The sequence below is a fragment of the Geotrypetes seraphini genome, chromosome 3 (genome assembly GCF_902459505.1).
Source record: "Geotrypetes seraphini chromosome 3, aGeoSer1.1, whole genome shotgun sequence".
In the NCBI taxonomy this organism is placed as follows: domain Eukaryota; kingdom Metazoa; phylum Chordata; class Amphibia; order Gymnophiona; family Dermophiidae; genus Geotrypetes; species Geotrypetes seraphini.
The window spans coordinates 48611394-48633212 of NC_047086.1; the positions used below are offsets into that span (position 1 = coordinate 48611394).

At 44.0% G+C, this 21819-nt stretch overlaps 1 protein-coding gene across 3 annotated transcripts in view; it reads left to right on the forward strand.

The window, feature by feature from the left end:
• The window catches only part of COL12A1 (collagen type XII alpha 1 chain), a 413394-nt gene that overhangs the window by 365223 nt on the left and 26352 nt on the right, over positions 1–21819 (forward strand). For all 3 annotated transcript variants that reach the window (XM_033936132.1, XM_033936135.1, XM_033936133.1), the window contains 4 exons: positions 836–889; positions 1875–1928; positions 8041–8094; positions 11354–11425. In XM_033936132.1, coding sequence (XP_033792023.1) covers positions 836–889; positions 1875–1928; positions 8041–8094; positions 11354–11425 — 234 coding nt within the window. The remainder of the gene's footprint in view (positions 1–835; positions 890–1874; positions 1929–8040; positions 8095–11353; positions 11426–21819) is intronic.

Here is a 21819-nt window from a genome sequence, read left to right on the forward strand (position 1 = left end):
CCAACCCCAAGCCAGCCAGTGAGGCCCAAGCCAGCCATCCAGCCAACCCCAAGCCAGCCCCCAGGCAGTCCCAAGTCAGCCAGTCAGCCCCAAAGCAGTCAACCCGCCAGCCAGCCAGCCCCAAGGCAGCCCCTCCGTACCTTTTTTTCAATCCCGGTGGGCCAGCGCGCTTTCCGCGCTTCTGCCTCAGTTTCCCAGCTCTGTTCCGGCAGGGGCAGCAGCACAGCAGTGCACGAGGCAGGCGTGCGTATTTTGTGTGCCTGCTTGGTCCCGTGCTGCACTCCAAATGGCTGCCATCAGTTCTCATGGGACTCGCGAGAACTGACAGTAGCCAATCGAAGTACAGCACGGGACGAGGCAGGCACGCAAACAGCAAGCTGGGAGCTGTGATTGAGAAAAAGGTACGAGAGGTTTTGTTTTTTTATATTCGCTCCTTAAGACACACAAAAAGTGTGTCTTATGGAGCAAAAAATACGGTAAACTGGAAATGTGCAGATGCAACTATTTGTTTCACTTTCTAAATTATGTATAAGGTAATATAGGGCAATTTGGTAAATGTGATACATTAGGGTCTTCTATTCCACCCATACCTTTCAGTTCTAGGCGGATTATAAAAGAATTGGTCTGGGCAGACGCAGTGAGGTTACAAGATAGATAATTAGAAGAAGCATTAGGGTCCGGGGATATACTGAGAAGGTTAGTTTGACCTGACAAATTTCCTGAATAACTTGGGTTTTTAATTCTCTCCTGAAGGTTTTGTAGTTGGACGTTGTAATAAGCAGGTTGACATTTGTGGTGTGACAAATTAATAACAATATATTCAATCATATTACAGGGTCGTCAAGGAATTAAAGGGGATCCCGGAGATTCAGGAATACCAGGCCGAATGGTAAACAATTCTTTTCTGTTGTAGCCTTGAAAAAACGTGGCTAGCCATGACATCTGAGAACCCAGTGTTCATCTTTTCATACCCTCTCTCAACACCATAAGGACAACATGTAGGCTATGCCAAAAACGACAGCCACAAATTTATTAAAACAAACAGCTTTAACCATGCCCAAAAAGATAACATGGCAATGGTGCTCTAACATAACTCCAGCTTCCTGTCCCTGAGGTTTAGGTGGCCCCTTTTGCCATGTCCCATTGGAGTGCTCCCTTCAGCTAACTTGGACTTCAGACACTATCCAGTGGACCTAGTTACTGCCACAAGTATAAAAGAAATTCTGACAAAGTGAATTTGTTTCATTTTGTGGGTGAAGCAGCAAGAAATTCATGAATAGAACATTCTGAGGAGCAGAAGGGTTGTAGAATGTTGTAGAAAATGGACTGTAGCAGCTAGTGGCTAAACCCCTGGAGAAAACAGAGGTAGAACACAATACTTATAGAGTTTTAAAAAATATTTAGAAGTAAAGTGGAAAAATTGTACTTAATGACTAGTTACTTCATGCTCTAAATTATAGTCATGTAGGAATAAGTTGTGGAATGCCTTAAGGATAAATATTTAACATCAAATATTTGATGATTAGCAAAGTATGCGAGTTTGCGATTTGGAAGTCCCGTAAAAGCCAGATCTGGAATTCATTAACTAGGTTATAAATCGCTCCTCAGACTTCAAAGAGCAAGTTGTATTTTGCCTGTTTATTGATTTCTTAGAGAAAGAATCCATTAAAACATGGATGGTAAATTACCACACTATTCCATACTGTATAGCTACCTTGTTTTCCATTTATCACATGCATGTGTAATATTATAACTATAAATTTCCCTGAAAATATTTGTGAGTGGGTATAGCTTTTCTCTCATAGATGACTATCTGACAGCTGTTAGTGTCATTTGATTATTCTCTGGATAATTTTTTTTTTTTCTATCAACAGGGGCCTACTGGTATTAGTGGTCCACCAGGAGCAATGGGACCTCCAGGCGATAGGGTGAGTTTTTAATGAGTGCAATATTATCATTGAAGAAATGTGTATGAGTGCAAAATGCATCATTTGAAATCTTTAACCACTTCTCATGCCCCTTTCTATTTTGGCATGTGTTCAAACCCATGTCATACAACTAAAGATGGACTAGGTGTTGCAGGATTGGCCAAAACCACTTGAAAATAAAGAGAGCTCTTTGCTTGTGAAGCACAAATTTTGTGCAGCGCAAAAAAATTAAACAAGTGTTTGCCTTTAACACAGGCATTTACCAGGTTAATTTACATATGGAATGTGTGTGGGGGTTAAGTTTACAGCAGGATGTTTCTGTGATAAGTCGAAAAAGGTGCCTATTTTTATAATGTCAACAAAGGGCTATGTGCCTTTCCAAAAATTAGCCATCCAAACTTGCACAATAGCATATAATGGCACATACAAATTTATAGTTGCTCCAAAAAGTTGCAAATATAAAATAAACAAGAACATGGTTGCTTTATTTCTGCCATGCCTAACCTAGGAGGCCCTTTCATCAAACTGTGGTAAAAAGTGTCCTTAGTTTGTCTGTATGTGGGTCTTTTCCATGTGCTAATGCCAATTTTCCCTGCCAAGGTAAAATGGCTGATTTTTCTATTTTCCCCATTAATGGCCATGTAATAACTTTCCCATTAGCATGCGAGCCACTATTACTACCCATTGTGTAGGCGGTAAGGGCTCATGTTCTAATCAAATGCTAATTGGTTAGTGCAAGGCAATCTAGCTGCATTGATTATCACCAAATGTGCCTACTCTTCACCACCCCTCCCCCAGAGCTAAGAAATAAATTTTATTTTTTAGCATGTGGGTAGCGTGTGCATATGCAAAGATTACTGTGAGATGCCTGAGAACACCTCGCGGTATGCCTTTATTTATTTTATTTATTTATTTATTTTTTTTGCTGTGGTAAACACGCATTACTGCTTATTGGAGCTTAATAAAAGGGCCCCTAAGTTTCCAGGAATTCCCACACTGGCATTGCGTGAAAGGAGGTTCGGCCTTCCCGTGCAACTGTTTTCACTTCATGCTCCGGACACTGTGCAGTGAAGATATACCAGTTCCCGATTTATGCAAATGCTGTCACGGTTTCAGCCGACTAGGCCTCTTTTTAAGAAAACCGGGTGTCCTCCGAGGAAGGCATTTTTGTGCCGAAACTAAGACCCTTGTTGGGAGTCGGGACATAGACTGATATAATAAACAGTTTTATGGCTGGAAGGAGTCCTCTGCTTACTTTGGTTTGTTTCACCTATTTTCACGAGAACTATGAGGCGTGCGGTTTTATGAAAGGCTTCACGTATGGCTAAAATGATCCCCTTTGTTGGTTTTCCTACACGTATGTATTGCATTCGGTAAAAAGCAAAAAGCTGTTGTTCAGTACCACGTGGTACTTTTAAAAAAATCCAGTAACCCCCCCCCCCACCCCAACACACAGATATTTAGAAGAGCACAGGGTTCATTTGATATTGCTAAAAATTTAGCACCTCAACAAGCCTCTTCTAATCAGGTTAATTGTCATGCCCCTTTCCAACCTGCCAACTGAATTTAATTAGGCTCAACGCTCATGCCAGGTCACGGAGAGCCTAGGCCACAGCTTCATATGTGTCAGCGATTTGAGCAATTTTATTAACATAACTCAGGAACAGCCTGCTTGGCCGCTACGTCATGGGTTCTTCTTTCAATCGGTAAGTTGGATTCTGAGTTGGTCTTTGGGTGAGCTTTATTCTGCTAGGATTACTCCCTATGGCTGTGGTCAGACACCTAACAGCAGTTCCTTTCAAGGTCTAATTCTCCTGCTTCCATCTAGGATAAAGGACAGACAGAAAGAGGAACGAAAGATGATCTCTTTAACAGATGTACTCACCTGAAATGTTTACGCATAGTTTCAATACTACTTAAACTATCCTGTGATAATATACTTATGCTCAATGTTGAGTTTTACGCTATTCTTAGATTTACTGGATAGAAACATAGAAAATGATGGCAGAAAAGGGCCACAGCCCATCAAGTCTGCCCACTCTAATGACCCACCCCCACTAACTTCTTCCCCTAAGAGATCCCACATGCCTATCCCATTTTTTCTTAAAATCTGACACGCTGCTGGCCTCAATTACCTGCAGTGGAAGATCATTCCAATGATCAACCACCCTTTCGGTGAAGAAATACTTCCTGGTGTCGCCATGAAATTTCCCGCCCCTGATTTTCAGCGGATGTCCTCTTGTGGCCGTGGGTCCTTTAAGAAAAAAGATATCATCTTCCACCTCGATACGGCCCGTGATATATTTGAACATCTCAATTATGTCTCCCCTCTCTCTACGTTCCTCGAGTGAGTATAGCTGCAATTTACTCAGCCTTTCCTGAGACCATCCTGATGGCCATTCGCTGAACCGATTCAGCTCTCAGCACATCTTTTTGGTAATGTGGCCTCCAGAATTGTACACAATATTCCAGATGAGGTCTTACCATGGATCTGTACAACGGCATTATGACTTCGGGCTTCCGGCTGACGAAACTTCTACGGATACAACCCATCATTTGTCTAGCCTTGGATGAAGCTTTCTCCACTTGATTGGCAGTTTTCATGTCTTCACTAATGATCACTCCTAAGTCTCGTTCTACTGCAGTCCTGGCTAAGGTCTCACCATTTAGGGTGTAAATTCTGCACGGATTTCTGCTGCCAAGGTGCATGACCTTACACTTTTTGGCATTGAAGCTTAGTTGCCAAGTCGAGGACCAGTGTTCCAGTAAGAGTAGGTCCTGCGTCATACTGTCGGGCAATGTGCTTTTGCCTACTATGTTGCATAGTTTGGCGTCATCGGCAAATAATGTTATTTTACCTTGAAGCCCCTGAGTTAGGTCTCTTACGAAAATGTTAAATAGGATCGGGCCCAAGACTGAGCGCTGCGGCACTCCACTGATCACCTTTGACATTTCGGAGAGGGTACCGTTAACCACCACCCTCTGATGTCTACCGCTTAGCCAGTCTTTGTCCCATGCAGTTAATGTTTCTCCTAATCTCATCGAACTCATCTTGCTCAATAACCTGCGGTGTGGGACGCTATCAAAAGCTTTACTGAAGTCCAAGTACACGACGTCCAGGGACTCCCCCATATCCAGCTTTCTTGTTACCCAGTCAAAGAAACTGATTAGATTGGATTGGCAGGACCTTCCCTTTGTAAATCCATATTGATGGGGATCACGTAGATTCTCCTCGTTCAGGATCGTATTTAATTTATGTTTAATTAGTGTTTCCATAAGTTTACTCACTATTGATGTGAGACTCACCGCTCTGTAATTCGCAGCCTCCGTCCTGCATCCCTTTTTGTGGAGTGGAATGACGTTAGCTGTTTTCCAGTCCAACGGGACTCTTCCTGTAACATGGAAACATAGAAATAGATGGCAGATAAGGGCCACGGCCCATCCAGTCTGCCCACCCCAATGACCCTCCCTATCTATCTCTGCGAATAGATCCCACATGTCTATCCCATTTGGCCTTAAAATCTGGCACGCTGCTGGCCTCAATGACCTGAAGTGGAAGACTGTTCCAGGGAAAGATTGTACTTAGGGAAAGATTGAAGAGCGCAGATAACGGTTCCACCAGGACATCACTCAACTCTCTAAGCACCCTGGGGTGTAGATTGTCTGGTCCCATGGCTTTGTTCACTTTGAGTCTTGATAGTTCACAGTAGACGCTGCTGGGCATAAACTCGAAATTCCGAAACGGGTCTTCCAAGTTTTCCCTTGTCTGCAACTGTGGACCGGACCCCGGCGCCTCGCAGATAAAGACTGAGCAGAAGTATTCATTTAGTAATTTGGCTTTATCGGAATCCGATTCTACATAATTCCCGTCTGGTTTCCTAAGGCGTACTATCCCATCTGTGTTTCTTTTTCTGTCACTAATATAACTGAAGAAGGATCTATCCCCCTTCTTAATGTTCTTTGCTAAATTCTCTTCTATTCGGAGTTTAGCCTCTCTGACTGCTGTTTTGACAGCTTTAGACTTGGCCAGATAGTCTTTTTTTGTCTCCCTTTTTCCTGATTGTTTGCAGGAGATAAATGCTTTTTTCTTCTTTTTAACGAGGTCCGAGATCTCCACAGTGAACCACTGAGGTTTATTGTTTCTCCACCGTTTGCTTACTGTTTTTATATAGTGGTTAGTTGCTTCGTGTAGGGTAGATTTCAGAGTTGACCACATAGCCTCTACATTATCGGTTTCAGCTTGGTTTTGCAGCGCCCGATGGATGAAATCTCCTATGCATTTGAAGTTAGTGCCCCGAAAGTTGAGGACCTTTGTTGCTGTGTTTGATCTAGTGAAACCTTTCCTGAGGTTGAACCATACCATGCTGTGGTCACTGGAGGCCAGCGTATCACCTACCGAAACCTCAGAGACGCTTTCTCCGTTGGTGAGTACCAGGTCCAGTATCGCCTGATCCCTAGTGGGCTCCAATACCATTTGTTTGAGTCGTGCTCCCTTTATGGAGGTTAATAGCCTTCTGCTGCCGCTAGTCATAGCGGAAAGTGTGTTCCAATCAGCATCAGGCATATTGAAGTCCCCTAACACTACTGTGTCCCCACGCAAAGTGATGTTCTCTATGTCTTCGATTAATTCTATATCCTTGTCTTCCTGCTGTCTTGGAGGTCTGTATACTATACCAAGATATAGGCATTTGTCATTTCCCCTGGCCAAGTTCACCCAGAGGGATTCCCCGGTGTACTTGACATCTGCGATTCTGGTAACTTTAATGTCCTCTTTAGTGTATAGTGCTACCCCTCCTACTAATTTGCCCTCTTTGTCTCGACGAAGTAAGTTGTAACCCGGTATAGCCATATCCCACCCATGTGAATCCGTGAACCAAGTCTCGGATATCGCCACCATGGATAGGCCGGCGTTCATTATTTCCGTCTCCATTCCAGAATTTTATTGCCTAAACTGTGTGCATTAACGTACATAGCCCTCAATACCTTATGTTTGCTAAGTCCCTGTGGAGAATTTCCTGCCTGAGTTAGTGTAACTCCTATAGTATTGTTTTCAATGTGTGTACTTACCTCGGACTCAGAGATGGAGTTGCAACTTACCTTGCCAGGATGGTTCCTTACCGCGCCGGTATGTGAGTGGGTACCCTCCCCCAACTTTCCTAGTTTAAAGCCCTATGAAGTAGGTGGGCTAGTCTGTGTCCAAAGACATTCTTACCCCTTCTGGTCAGGTGGAGTCCATTTGGTCCCTGAAATCCCTGCAGTGCCTCTCCATGGTTTAGGAATCCAAAGTTCATCTCCTTGCACCATCCGTGTAGCCACTCATTTCTCTTCTGGATACGTTCTTCCCTGGCTCTTCCCTTACCTCTTACTGGGAGTATCGAGGAGAAGACCACCTGCACTCACATCCGCCTCAGCTTCTCACCCAGGGCTCCAAAGTATTTAGGTATATTCTCTATGGTGTTCCTGGCAGTGTCGTTCGTTCTGACGTGGATGAGAAGCATGGGGAGTGTGGGCAGAGCCAGGAGTTACCTGTTTTGTGGCAATTTTCAGTCCACTAACTGGGTAACTATCTACATACCCCCTCCCCCTCCCTTTTTACGAAGCCGCGTTAGGCTTTTTTATCGCCGGCCATGGCAGTATTAGCTCCAATGCTCATAGAAATTCTATGAGTGTCGTATCTAATATGGCTTGGAAAGCTCATACTTGAGGCCACTACATACGCAGACTTTAGAAAATCCCTGAAAACTCGACTGTTTAACAAATTCTAAATTCCCATACCCAACTCTTCCTCGCCATGACCCTTCCACCTCGCCCCCTAATTCCAAGGCCCGAAACTAATTATACTTTCCACCTTGAATCTCATGTACTGACATAATGTATCTTTATTGTAACCCACCTGCACCCCATGTAATGGGGAAGGTATCAAATAGAGATGCTGTGAATGAATGTTAATGCAGTTAATTTCGTTTTAGTTGAATTTTGGATGTGCTTTAGAACATAAACTTTATTAGTTCACTTTTTACGTTTTCGTGCTGGATCTATGCATTTTTTCTGTTTTTCATTTGAAACGCTAGATAAACTACTAAACTGCTATGGTTTCCCTTTTATGAAATAGGGCTTGACGGGAAAAGATGGTGTGGCAGGAGTCAGAGGACCACCTGGACCATTGGTAAATATTATTTTGCCTTTAAGTTTCAAGTTTATTTAAATTTAATGGTTCGCTTAAAAATTCTAAGCGAATAACATTACAATAAATATAGGGGTAAAAACAGTTAAGATCATTTTTGTGAATTAAAAACATATTCGTGACCACTTAACAAAACAGACACTACTGGAGTGGGTGGGAAAACATGAGGGATAAAAAGTTACAATATTGTTGTGTCCTCATATATAGGCGAAGAGAATTAGATAGGGTAGGATGGAACATTGAGGTTAGGGTACCTGAAGGTAGAAAGTTTTCGAAGCTTATGATATTTTTATTTGATGAAAGATGATTCCTATTTAAGGGTTAAAGGAAACTTTAAACAGGAATGTTTTTAGATTAGTTTTGAATAAAGTGAGATCTTTAATATTTCTAATGTATAAAGGAAGAGAATTCCAGATAAGTGGGGCTTTGACTGAAAAAATATCGTGTCGCCTAGTTCCTATTATTTTCAATGATGGAACCATAAGTAACTCCTGACTATTAGACCGGAGAGAGCGATTTGAGCAGTGGGGAATTAATAAGCGGTTAATAAACTGAGGTTCGTTTGTTGTAGTTGTCTTAAAGACTAATAATGCTATTTTATATATTATTCTCTGGTTAATGGGTAGCCAATGAGATTTCATCAGATATGGAGTCACGTGATCGTATTTCTTTCCATGATGTATTAATTTTATGGCGGTGTTTTGAATTATTTGTAAACGTCTTTGTTCCTTGTTTGTTATGTTTAATAATAGGGAATTACAGTAATCTAATTTGGATATTATGAGTGAGTGGACTAAAATATTTACTGATTTTGGCTCTAAGTACTTGGACATTGAACGGATTAGACGCAAGCGGTAGAAACAGTTTTTAACTGTGTTATTAATATGTTCTTGGTAAGAAAATTTACTATCGATGATTACGCCTAAAATCTTAAGTGAAGTTGCTAATTCAATTGGTGTGTTGTTGATCGAAAAAGGGAGCTGGCACGAAACATTATGTAATGTGTTACATATAAGAACATAAGAGCCATATTGGGCCAGATCAACGGTCCATCTAGCCCAGTATCCTGTTTCTAACAGTGGTCAATTCATATTACAAGTACCTGGCACAAACCCAAATAGTAGCAACATTCCATGCTACCAATCCCAGGTCAAGCAGTGGCATCCAAGTGAAGAACTCAGATGTAATATTCAAGTGAAAACTTGGAGGGGAAAAAAGCCTCAGAACCCTGTCAGGGAGCAAATTCTCCTCACAATTGGAAAGGGCAATTACTTCATAGGCAAAAAAAAAAAACCCTCTAAAATTATAACAGTCCTGCTTTATATTTGAACAGGTATATGTGCAATATCACTTAACTTGCAGTGCACAATCCTGGGCGCAGCCTAACTTAGGGTTCCTTTAACTAAGGTGCGCTAACCAATTTAGCGTGCGCTAATTGATTGGCATGCGTTAAATGCTCAGGTGCCCATAGAATGTAATGGGTGCCTGAGCATTTAGCGTGCGCTAATCATTAGCGCGCCTCAGTAAAAGGACCCTTTAAAGCGCCATTACTAGAATCGGGGCCTTATTGTATGCTAGGTTTTATAAAAGAATAACTCAAGTCCAAAATCAGACCAATCACATCTCTTTGCAGTAAATCTCATTCATAGAGGTTTACTGCGACTGAGTCTTTATACAATCAAATGTATTTTTCTTAGAAATGAATGAGGAATGCTAGGCATAATCAAGAAGGGTATTACAACAAGGACAAAAGAAGTTATCCTGCCATTGTATCGGGCGATGGTGCGCCCGCATCTGGAATACTGCGTCCAATATTGGTCTCCGTACCTTAAGAAGGATATGGCGTTACTCGAGAGGGTTCAGAGGAGAGCGACACGTCTGATAAAAGGGATGGAAAACCTTTCATACGCTGAGAGATTGGAGAAACTGGGTCTCTTTTCCCTGGAGAAGAGGAGACTCAGAGGGGATATGATAGAGACTTACAAGATCATAAAGGGCATAGAGAGGGTAGAGAGGGACAGATTCTTCAAACTTTCGAAAAATAAAAGAACAAGAGGACACTTGGAAAAGTTGAAAGGGGACATATTCAAAACGAATGCTAGGAAGTTCTTCTTTACCCACCGAGTGGTGGACACCTGGAATGCGCTTCCAGAGGGCGTAATAGGGCAGGGTACAGTACAGGGGTTTAAGAAAGGATTGGACAGTTTCCTGCTGGAAAAGGGGATAGAGGGGTATAAATAGAGGATTACTGCACAGGTCCTGGACCTGTTGGGCCGCCGCGTGAGCGGACTGCTGGGCATGATGGACCTCAGGTCTGACCCAGCGGAGGCATTGCTTATGTTCTTATGACTTATAGAGGTTGTTTAGCCGCTATGCTTCTTCATTGGCTCTCGCAGACTTTTATGTTAGCTTTAATTTATGCAGACTTATCTGGATAAGGATAAGATTAAGATCTGCATAAATTATAGCATTAAAGCTAACATAAAAGTCACACTAAATAATATTCAGATGAGAATAAGTTCATTTGAGCGGCTAAACAACCTCTGTAAGTCCTGTACCTTGTGTAAAATAGAGTGCCGCTTCTTCTGATGGCTCATTCGTTTCTAAGAAAAGTATCTTTGATTGTATAAAGAATCAGTCGTACTAAACCTCTATGAATGAGATTTACTGCCAAGAGATGTGATTGGCCTGATTTTGGACTTGAGTTATTCTATGTATATTAAACCTTCTTAAGTTAATTATCAACCAGTTCAAGGTTTTATAAAAGGCCAACTAAAACTGCCTGTTCATGAAATCTACCATAAGTAGCTTGGAAAATGTCTAGGTTTTCACTTTGAGAATAGCTGAATAGATTTGATGAAGCTGAAATGCTTCTATTTTTGATTTTGCAACCTTTTCTCTTTCTGGGTCAGTTAATAAATACTTCAACTGATTGCACCTTATTAGTCCATAAATGCATATCTCGCATAAATCTACTTCAAGAGAGAAAAAAGATAGCAAAATATTTCTCTCTCTATCTATCTGTCTATTTATGGGTCCTTTTACTAAGGCGCCCACCTTAGTAAAAGGACCCCTATATACTGTATATACATATATTCATTGAAGTTTAGTAAAAGAGTCATTCATTAATTTATTCAATAATGGCAGTGGATATCTCAGATTTTTAAATATTTTTAGAGTTATCCTACTGGTTGAGTTCTAGATAGGGTTAAAACTGTTGTATTTGTCTTTCCTTTTGCAGGGTCCCCCAGGAGCTCCAGGAGTGCCAGGCCCGAATGGTAAACCAGGGAAGACAGGAGATAATGGAATTCCAGTAAGACACAAATTTCTATTTTTGGCACACACAGCAAAATTTAGTATGAGGACAATATGACTAGGCATGATGTCATGTGGATGTTTTCATTTGGAAGGTTAATCCGCTGTAACTGAGCTCAGACCACAAACCTAATTTTGAAATCTTTAGCGCTTAGAGAGCATCTTTCTCAGTGGTTGAAATAGCTGGGGCTGGAGATTGTGGTAATCATTTTCCACTGCTAGAAGCACAAGCTACATGCGCCAAGTCACATATTGCTGCTCAGAGTAAACATAAAGAGCAAGTTCATCAGAATTACTGAATTTATTGTATTTTATTTGAAAGGTTCAGTTGGAATTTTATGTTTCTTGTAACTGTGTCCTCAGCAATTATGAAACAGAGTGAATAAAAAAAGAATCACACACACACACACACACACACACACATAATAATAATAATAACAACAGTTTATATACCGCAAGACCGTGAAGTTCTATGCGGTTTACAAAGATTAAAAGAAGGTACAAATAGAATGAACTTAACAGAGTGGAAGCTAGTGATAACAGCTCAAGGGATCAGTTATTGAGGAGAAAGAGTCGTGCGGGTTAGCTGCCTAGATATTTCAGGAACAGATATGTTTTTAGGCATTTCCTGAATTCTCCATAAGTAGTAGGCGTAAGCAATTGTTCTAGGTCCATACCCCATAATGCTGCCTGATGTGAGAAAAAGTGTTGATGGTGTCTTTTGAGTTTACATCCTTTAACTGGAGGGGAAACAAAGTTCGAATGTGAACTTCTCTTATGTCTCTTGGCTGAGGAGAAAAGGTCAGTTATGTATTTAGGGGCTAGACCATATAGTACCGTATTTTCACGCAAATAACACGCACCCGTATAAAACGCGCACACGGATATAGCGCGCAGAAATCACGATGATTTGCACAAAAACTTTGATATACCGCGCTCACGGGTATACCGCGCATGCTGCCCGACGCTCCTTTCGCCCGCCCTGACTTTCCGTGCGCTGTCCCGACTCTCCGTTCACCCCCCCTGACTTCCGTGCACTGTCCCCCCTTGAAGGTCTGTCCCCATCCTGAAAGCCTGATGCCCCCCCCCCCGACGTCCGATCCATCCCCCCCCCCCCCCCCGAAGGACCGCCGACTCCCCAACAATATCGGGCCAGGAGGGAGCCCAAATCCTCCTGGCCACGGCGACCCCCTAACCCCACCCCGCACTACATTACGGGCAGGAGGGATCCCAGGCCCTCCTGCCCTCGACGCAAACCCCCCTCCCCCCAAGAACCTCCGACCGCCCCCCAGCCGACCCGCGATCCCCCTGGCGACCCCCACGACCCCCCCACCCCCCTTCCCCGTACCTTTGGTAGTTGGGCCAGAAGGGAGCCCAAACCCTCCTGGCCACGGCGACCCCCTAACCCCACCCCGCACTACATTACGGGCAGGAGGGATCCCAGGCCCTCCTGCCCTCGACGCAAACCCCCCTCCCCCCCAAGAACCTCCGACCGCCCCCCAGCCGACCCGCGATCCCCCTGGCGACCCCCACGACCCCCCCACCCCCCTTCCCCGTACCTTTAGTAGTTGGCCGGACAGACGGGAGCCAAACCCGCCTGTCCGGCAGGCAGCCAACGAAGGAATGAGGCCGGATTGGCCCATCCATCCTAAAGCTCCGCCTACTGGTGGGACCTAAGGCGCGTGGGCCAATCAGAATAGGCCCTGGAGCCTTAGGTCCCACCTGGGGGCGCGGCCTGAGGCACATGGTCGGGTTGGGCCCATGTGCCTCAGGCAGCGCCCCCAGGTGGGACCTAAGGCTCCAGGGCCTATTCTGATTGGCCCACGCGCCTTAGGCCCCACCAGTAGGCGGAGCTTTAGGATGGATGGGCCAATCCGGCCTCATTCCTTCGTTGGCTGCCTGCCGGACAGGCGGGTTTGGCTCCCGTCTGTCCGGCCAACTACTAAAGGTACGGGGAAGGGGGGTGGGGGGGTCGTGGGGGTCGCCAGGGGGATCGCGGGTCGGCTGGGGGGCGGTCGGAGGTTCTTGGGGGGGGGGGGGGTTTGCGTCGAGGGCAGGAGGGCCTGGGATCCCTCCTGCCCGTAATGTAGTGCGGGGTGGGGTTAGGGGGTCGCCGTGGCCAGGAGGGTTTGGGCTCCCTTCTGGCCCAACTATCAAAGGTACGGGGAAGGGGGGTGGGGGGGTCGTAGGGGTCGCCAGGGGGATCGCGGGTCGGCTGGGAGGCGGTCGGAGGTTCTTGGGGGGGAGGGGGGTTTGCGTCGAGGGCAGGAGGGCCTGGGATCCCTCCTGCCCGTAATGTAGTGCGGGGTGGGGTTAGGGGGTCGCCGTGGCCAGGAGGGTTTGGGCTCCCTTCTGGCCCGATATTGTCGGGAAGTCGGCGGTCGTTCGGGGTGGGGGTGCGAGTGGTCCTGCCGGGGGGGGGGGATGTATCGGACGTCGGGGAGTCGGCCGGGCAAGAGGGCTTGGGCTCCCTCTTGCTCCGATCGTGGATGCGGGTGCGGATGGGAGCGCGTGCGAGCGGTCGTTCGGGGTGGGGGTGCGAGCGGTCCTGCTGGGGGGGTGAATCGGGCGTCGGGCGGGGTGGGAACTATGTTTTAAAACTTTGGTATACCGCGCTCACGCATATAACGCGCGAGGGGTATGCGCGGTAGGTAAAAACGCGTATAACACGCGCGTTATATGCGTGAAAATACGGTACTTTAAAGCAGAAACAGGCGTACTTATATTTTACGCGTGCCTCCATCGGTAGCCAGTGCAGCTGTCGGTAGTAAGGTGTCACGTGATCAAACTTCTTCAGCCCGAAAATCAGTCTGACCGCCGCATTTTGCATCAGTTGTAATCGTCGCATATTCTTTCGGGAAATTGCTAAATAGGCGATGTTGCCGTAATCAAGTTGACTCAGTACGAGGGATTGTACCAGGATTCTAAATGCTGGCATTTCAAAGTATGCTCTAATGCAGTGGTTCCCAAACCTGTCCTGGGGGACCCCCAGCCAGTCAGGTTTTCAAGATATCCCTAATGAATATGCATGAGAGAGATTTGCATACCTGTCACTTCCATTATATGCAAATTTCTCTCATGCATATTCATTAGGGATATCTTGAAAACCTGACTGGCTGGGGGTCCCCCAGGACAGGTTTGGGAACCACTGCTCTAATGGATCGAAGTTTCCAGAGAGTGATAAAACCCTTTCTGATTAAGGAGTCTCCCTGGTCCTTCATGGTTAAGTATAGGTCCAGTGTTACACCCAATACCTTCATAGTAGATTGAATAGGATAACTAAGGTTATTGATGCATAGCGATGTTTTGGTGTCAATCAAGTGTGGCGAAGCTACAAAAAATTTTGTTTTTCTGAATTAAGTTTCAATTTGAATTCAGTCATCCATTGCTCCATCAAATTTAGTGCTTCTGATGCCTTGGGAGTAATTTCAGAGAGGGAATTATTAAATGGAATGATGATCGTAAAGTCATCTGTGTAATAATTTTATCATAATTTATAATAATTTTATCTGCGTAATAAAAGTCATCTGAATAATTTTATCCCCGCTGGGTCAGTTGCGCACCTAGTGAGGACATGTAGACATTGAAAAGCAATGGTGATAGTGGTGATCCTTGCGGTACGCCAGATGGATTGCTCCAGGTATCGGAGAGATCGTGGTTGAAACGTACTTAATAGGTACGTGAGATAAGGAAACCTCGAAACCAGTCCAACACCTCTTCCCTAATACCAATTGCATCTAGGCATTGTAACATTTTCCCATGGTCAATTAGGTCAAAAGCAGAGCTCATATCAAATTGCATGATAAGGGCATTAAGGCCCTTACTGAACAAGAGGTGCAAATTATCTAAGATAGCCGCAATTACTGTCTCCCTAGGGCTGCGATAGGTATCTGAAATGTAAGCCAGCAAAATGCTGGCATACATTTCAAATAGACACGGCTGCTAAGCTGATCATGGCAAGAAAATCTCCCTGCCGCGATCAGCTGAACGGCCGTGGCAGGGAACCCCTGAACCCCACCGCTAGTCAGCCGGCAGAAGGGATGCCCATTCCCTCCTGCCAGAACTCCTGAAACAACCCCCAGCAGGAGGGATGCCCACACCCTCCTGTCAGCACCCCCAACATTCCCGGCAGGAAGGATGCCCACTCCCTCCTGCCGACACCCCCCTCCCCCTGAAAACATGCAGGGAAAGTCACATCAGGACTTTTTGACATAGCTTTGTAAAAGGACCCCTAAGTATATACTAAGTTATGTGTACACAAATCGTGTTTGTATGCCTGTTTAATTTATGTAATGGCTTTTAGTTCCTGTAAGTTTTTAATTTTTTGCATGCTATTAATCTTTTTTGTTGCTTATTTTGTAATGCATTATGTAGTTTATTTTGTTTCAGTTATTTGTATGTATTAAGTTGTTAATATATGGTTTTAATTTTTGTTTTCTATTTTCATACATTAATTATTAACTCTAATGTAGCCTACAGGCAAAACATATCCATACTGGTTTTGCTGGTGATTTTATAAGTATTATACTCTCTTATATAGGCCCCATTTTATCAAATTGCAGTAGAACTTTTTACTGCGGGCCGGTGAGGTAAATGCTCCGATACTCTTAGGAATTTAATGAGTATCCAGCATTTACCTCGGTGCCCCGTGATAAAAAGCTCTACCACAGTTTGGTAACTATTATTTTTATGTAATTCTTCTACCTTTTTTTTGTTTCAGTACTGCAGTATATACTTTTCATTGCCAATCATTTTGATAACCCTGACAACTCGACTGACTAGGTGTGACTCCAGGGAAGATTGATAAGCACTGGCTTATACAGTCCTTTTGCTTTGTCATTCATAAGACAGATTTGCCTCACAAGCCCTTGGTGATGTTTTAAACATCATATTTAAATAATATCCTCCCCCTTTTATGAAGCTGCATTAGGCTTTTTTATTGCTGGCCGCATCGGTAGTAGCTCCAACACTCAGAATTGGAAGTGAGGCAAGCATCAAGTATTTTGCAGTTCTGGAAGATGTTAAAAACTGTTCTGTTTGAACGTACTTTTGTGAAATGAGCTTGGGTACTGATGAAGGTAGAGAGGGACAGATTCTTCAGACTAGCAGGGGCAACAAAAACTAGAGGCACTCAAAAAAATTGAAGGGAGATAGGTTCAGAACAAATGCTAGGAAGTTCTTCTTCACGCAGAGGGTGGTGAACACCTGGAATACGCTTCCAGAGGAGGTGGTAGAGCAGAGTACGACTTTGGGGTTCAAAAGGGGATTGGACGAGTTCATGAAGGAAAAGGGGATCCAGGGGTACAATTAAAGGGTTACTATACAGTACAGAAGGCTGTAAAGTAATAGAGTAGTAGAGTAATAGATCACTACAGGTCATTGACCTGGGGGGCCACCGCGGGAGCGGACTGCTGGGCGTGATGGACCTATGGTCTGACTCAGCAGAGGCAATGCTTATGTGCTTATGTTGTGTAGTCATGGCTTTTTTTCTTTTTTAGGTTTGCTTGTATTATAAGGTTTTAATATATTAGAACTTGGGGCTAGATTCACTAACCTCATGGATCCGATCCGATCCACTTGCGATCCGATCCGTGAGGTTGCTGGCAGCCCAATTCACGACACAATCACATGCAAATGGGGGCAATTGGAATCACGCCCCCAACTGACCGCACGGATTGCTGATCAGCAATCTTGACGCATGTTCAGACCATCGTCTTTGCCTGCCGATGGTCTGCGCATGCATATAGAGCTTTTGAATTTTTAACTTTTTTTTACTTTGCGAGCCTGTGGTTTTAACCTGCTTTAAACCCACGGGTTAAAACCACAGGCTCGCACTGCGGGGAAGGGCAGGAGAGTCGGGGCAGTGAGCAGGGCGGCAAGAGGAGAGTCGGGGCATAGAGCAAGGCAGTCAGAAAAGACCTGAGCGACTGGTCCTCAGCAGTCTCTTATTTTTTGATCGGCCAGCCCATTTTTTTTTTTTTTAGTGAATCGCCGCCTGCCTATATTTGCATGCCGTTCCCCCCTCATTTGCATGCATGGATCTTATTAGGCACAGATCGGATTGGGAGTAAGGTTAGTGAATTGGGTCAGGGTCGCTATTTAGTGGAGCTCGGACAACGGAGGACTGTGAAGAATTGCAAAGGGACTTGGACAAACTAGGGGAATGGGCAACGAGATGGCAGATGAAGTTCAACGTTGAGAAGTGTAAAGTATTGCATGTGGGAAGCAGAAACCCGAGGTACAATTATACGATGGGAGGGAAGTTATTGAATGAGAGTACCCAAGAAAGGGACTTGGGGGTAATGGTGGACATGACAATGAAACTGACGGCACAGTGGCCGCTAAGAGAGCGAATAGAATGCTAGATATAATCAAGAAGGGTATTACAGCCAGAACGAAAGAAGTTATCCTGCCGCTTTATTGGGCGATGGTGCATCCGCATCTTGAGTACTGCGTCCAATATTGGTTGCCGTACCTTAAGAAGGATATGGCGTTGCTCGAGAGAGTTCAGAGGAGAGCGACACGTCTGATAAAAGGGATGGAAAACCTTTCATACGCTGAGAGGTTGGAGAAACTGGGTCTCTTTTCCCTGGAGAAGAGGAGACTTAGAGGGGATATGATAGAGACTTACAAGATCATAAAGGGCATAGAGAGAGGGTAGAGAGGGACAGATTCTTCAAACTTTCGAAAAATAAAAGAACAAGAGGACACTTGGAAAAGTTGAAAGGGGACAGATTCAAAACGAATGCTAGGAAGTTCTTCTTTACCCACCGAGTGGTGGACACCTGGAATGTGCTTCCAGAGGGCGTAATAGGGCAGGGTACAGTACAGGGGTTTAAGAAAGGATTGGACAATTTCCTGCTGGAAAAGGGGATAGAGGGGTATAAATAGAGGATTACTGCACAGGTCCTGGACCTGTTGGGCCGCCGCGTGAGCGGACTGCTGGGCACGATGGACCTCAGGTCTGACCCAGCGGAGACATTGCTTATGTTCTTATGCTCTTATGGTCGCAAAGTGGTCGGGACACGATTGGTGTCCTTAGTGAATCTAGTCCTAGCCCTAGATGTTTGTCCTTTAAGAGTTTGTATGAAGAAGGTGTCTTGTTTTTTTTTCTCATGTTTTAAATTGTATTTTTTTTCTTGTATTGTATGTGTGTTTATTGTTACCAAATTCCCTTCGTAACAAAAGTCACCGACTAATCACCCTATCAAATAATAGATGGACTTTGCATGAATGAATCCCTCCTCCTTATTTTTAATGCCTCAAGTATTTCTTTAAACAACTATTCTGGTATATCATTTAATATGGGAGAAGGGATACCTCCAGTGCTTGCAGCTATTATTCTTTACCATGCGCAACCTACGCAAAATTAGAAAATTCTTCGACAAAGAACAATACAAACTCATAGTCTAATCCCTAGTACTAAGTCTAATGGACTACTGCAATATCCTCTACCTACCTTGCCCCACCTACTTATTAAAACAACTACAGACCATACAGAACACAGCCCTCAGACTGATCTATTCTCTTGGAAAATTTGATCACATCACCAATGCCTACCTAGATTCACACTGGCTTCCTATACAAGCCCGCATCCAATTCAAACTACACTGCCTATTATTCAAAACATTAAACGGAACGGCACCCACCCACCTAAACAACCACCTAAACAGGAACCTCTCATCCAGACAAAGGAGAACCCAGTCCCCATTCTTCTACCCCCCTTTCAAAGGAACTAAGCACAAAAAGATGTATGACAACCTACTAGCAGCACATGCAGCAAAATTGGACCCCTCCATCACCAACCTGTTGACAGCAACAACAGACCTCAAAGCTTTCCAAAAAGAAATGAAAACCCTACTATTCAAAAAATTCATCCAGATGTCCTAACCCCCCTTCCTTTCCCCCATGCTATCCTCCCCTCTCCCTCTCCCTACCTGTAATATTCCTCTAAGACTCGACAATGTAACCAGCATCCACTCTGCAACCTTCTCGTATATTTCCAGCTCCTTCTGACGCTCCCCTCAAATTCCTACTTTGTAACCTCACCTCAAAATTGAATTAGTTACCAACACCATCAATTGTAATCCTCTTCCTGGAAATGGCCAATTATCTTTTGATGTAATCCGCTTAGAACTGCAAGGTACAGGCGGAATAGAAGTCAGTAATGTAATGTAATATTATGACATTAGAACTAGTCTTGTCAGTGTAGCCTTAATACAAGCTATCATTGGTCCCTTTCAGCTCCCATGTCTTATTTTTTTTATATTTTTACATATTTCTCTTTTTATAAATATCATGATATTTTTAATTGATGTTTAATTTCGTTAAGGTTTGTTTTTTAGTCAGATGAACTAATATATTTTCCAACGTAGTAACCTTAACAGACATTATTAGGGAAAAACAAGCTTTCAGTTTAACTCTTGTACAAAGCTGTTTATTGTTAGCCGCATGGAATTGTTGGCTACGTGGGACATAAATTTTTAAATAAAATAAATAGATAAATAAAATTCCTATGAGTGTTGGAGCTAATACCGCTACGGCCAGCGATTAAAAAGCCTAACATGGCTTCATAAAGGAGGGGGGAGGGGGTGAATTTAATCAGTTTTTGTATTAATGTAGAAGGTTTTTGAAATGTCAGTTTACATTCCAGATACATTTCTAAAAAGAAAATAAAAGATTGACGGAGGAAGATTTTGCTTGTTCTTATCCATTGCAGGAAAGAATAATATATTGGTTGTGTTGCAGAAGGCATATGTCTCTCAAAAGTCTTCAAGACAAAACACTTACCCCCCCCCCTCTTTTACGAAACTGCGATAGCAGTTTCTAGCATGGAGAGCTGCGCTGAATGGCCCGTGCTGCTCCCGACGCTCATAGGAGCCCAGTGAGCGTCGGGAGCAGCGTGGGCCATTCAGTGTGGCAGTTTCGTAAAAGGAGGACCTTAATATTTGGGAAAACTCTTTCTAGCTAGCTGGAAAAGCTGGTAAGAGTCTGACCCGGTTCATAGACAACGGCGTGAAAGACAAAAGCGCGCGCCGACAATTGAGCGCAGCGCGCGCCGCTCTAAATTACAGTTTTTAGGGGCTCCGACGGGGGTTTTGTTGGGGAACCCCCCCAGTTTACTTAATAGACATTGCGCTGGCGTTATGGGGGGTTGTAACCCTCCACATTTTACTATAAACTGAACTTTTTCCCTAAAAACAGGGAAAAAGTGAAGTTTTCAGTAAAATGTGGGGGGTTACAACCCCCCACACCCCCACAACGCGGCGCGATGTCTATTAAGTAAAGTGGGGGGGTTCCCCCCCCACACACCCCCGTCAGAGCACTAAAAACAGTAATTTAGAGCAGCGCGGCAGCGCGCACTGCGCTCAATTGTCTGGGCGCGCCTTTGTCCCGGCGCGCTTTTGACCCGACACCGTCTGACCCATTATGGGATTAGAAACAATGTTTACAGGTCAGCAACAGTTAATTAGTAGATAAAAATTCATGTCTTCTACTCAAATGACCTCAGCCAATGTTTTGGTTTTCGCTCTGGCCAACCTGGGACTCGAGCCAGTAATCTTCTGCATGCCACTGCAAAACAAACACCACATCAGCCTTGGACCTTGGTCAATGTGGTATTTGCTCCCTTGGTGGTTGGTTTTTAGTGGAAGCCACAGTATGAAAGTACTGCTTTGATGAGCGTGACAAGATGATGACGGCTATGAAATATTCTTCTTTTCATAGGTATTGATATGTGGCCTAGACTAATGTTTTTTTTTTGCCCAGTTCTGAAGTCATCTGGTTTTCAGGCTATCCAAAATGAATATTTGTGAGGTGCATTTCTATATAAAGGGTAATATTATAACTTGTCACTTGGATTAAGAGGATAAAGATGCCTATTGGCAGCCTCAAAGGGAATTTCCCTTTGGAAGTGTGCTTTCAGACTCATGGGCCTATAAGCAACACTCGGATTCAAAATGTGATTCCCTTAATATTGTAGTAGAGCAAAGGAAAGAAAATATTTGAACATTATCTCCCTAATATTCAGACTCACAGGCAGCTGCTGCTGGAAGGTATTCAGGTACTTGTGCAAAACACTAGGCCCCCTTTTATGAAGCTGTGTTAGGAGTTTTAACTGCAGCGGCCTGCGATAAAAAATCCCTAACGCAGCTTCATAAAAGGGGGCTTATGATATTTTGTAAACACATCATGAAACACATCTTACATTTTTTGTGAGTAAAGTAAATGGTATTTGCTAAGGACATGAGATAAGTATTTTTATTATGATACTCAGATATGCCACTTATCAGTTACCTTGACTATGAATATACTGTATACTGTATATGATCAGGTCAATATTCAGTAAAACTTAGGGCTTCTTTTACAAAGCCGCGCTAGCGGTTTTAACGC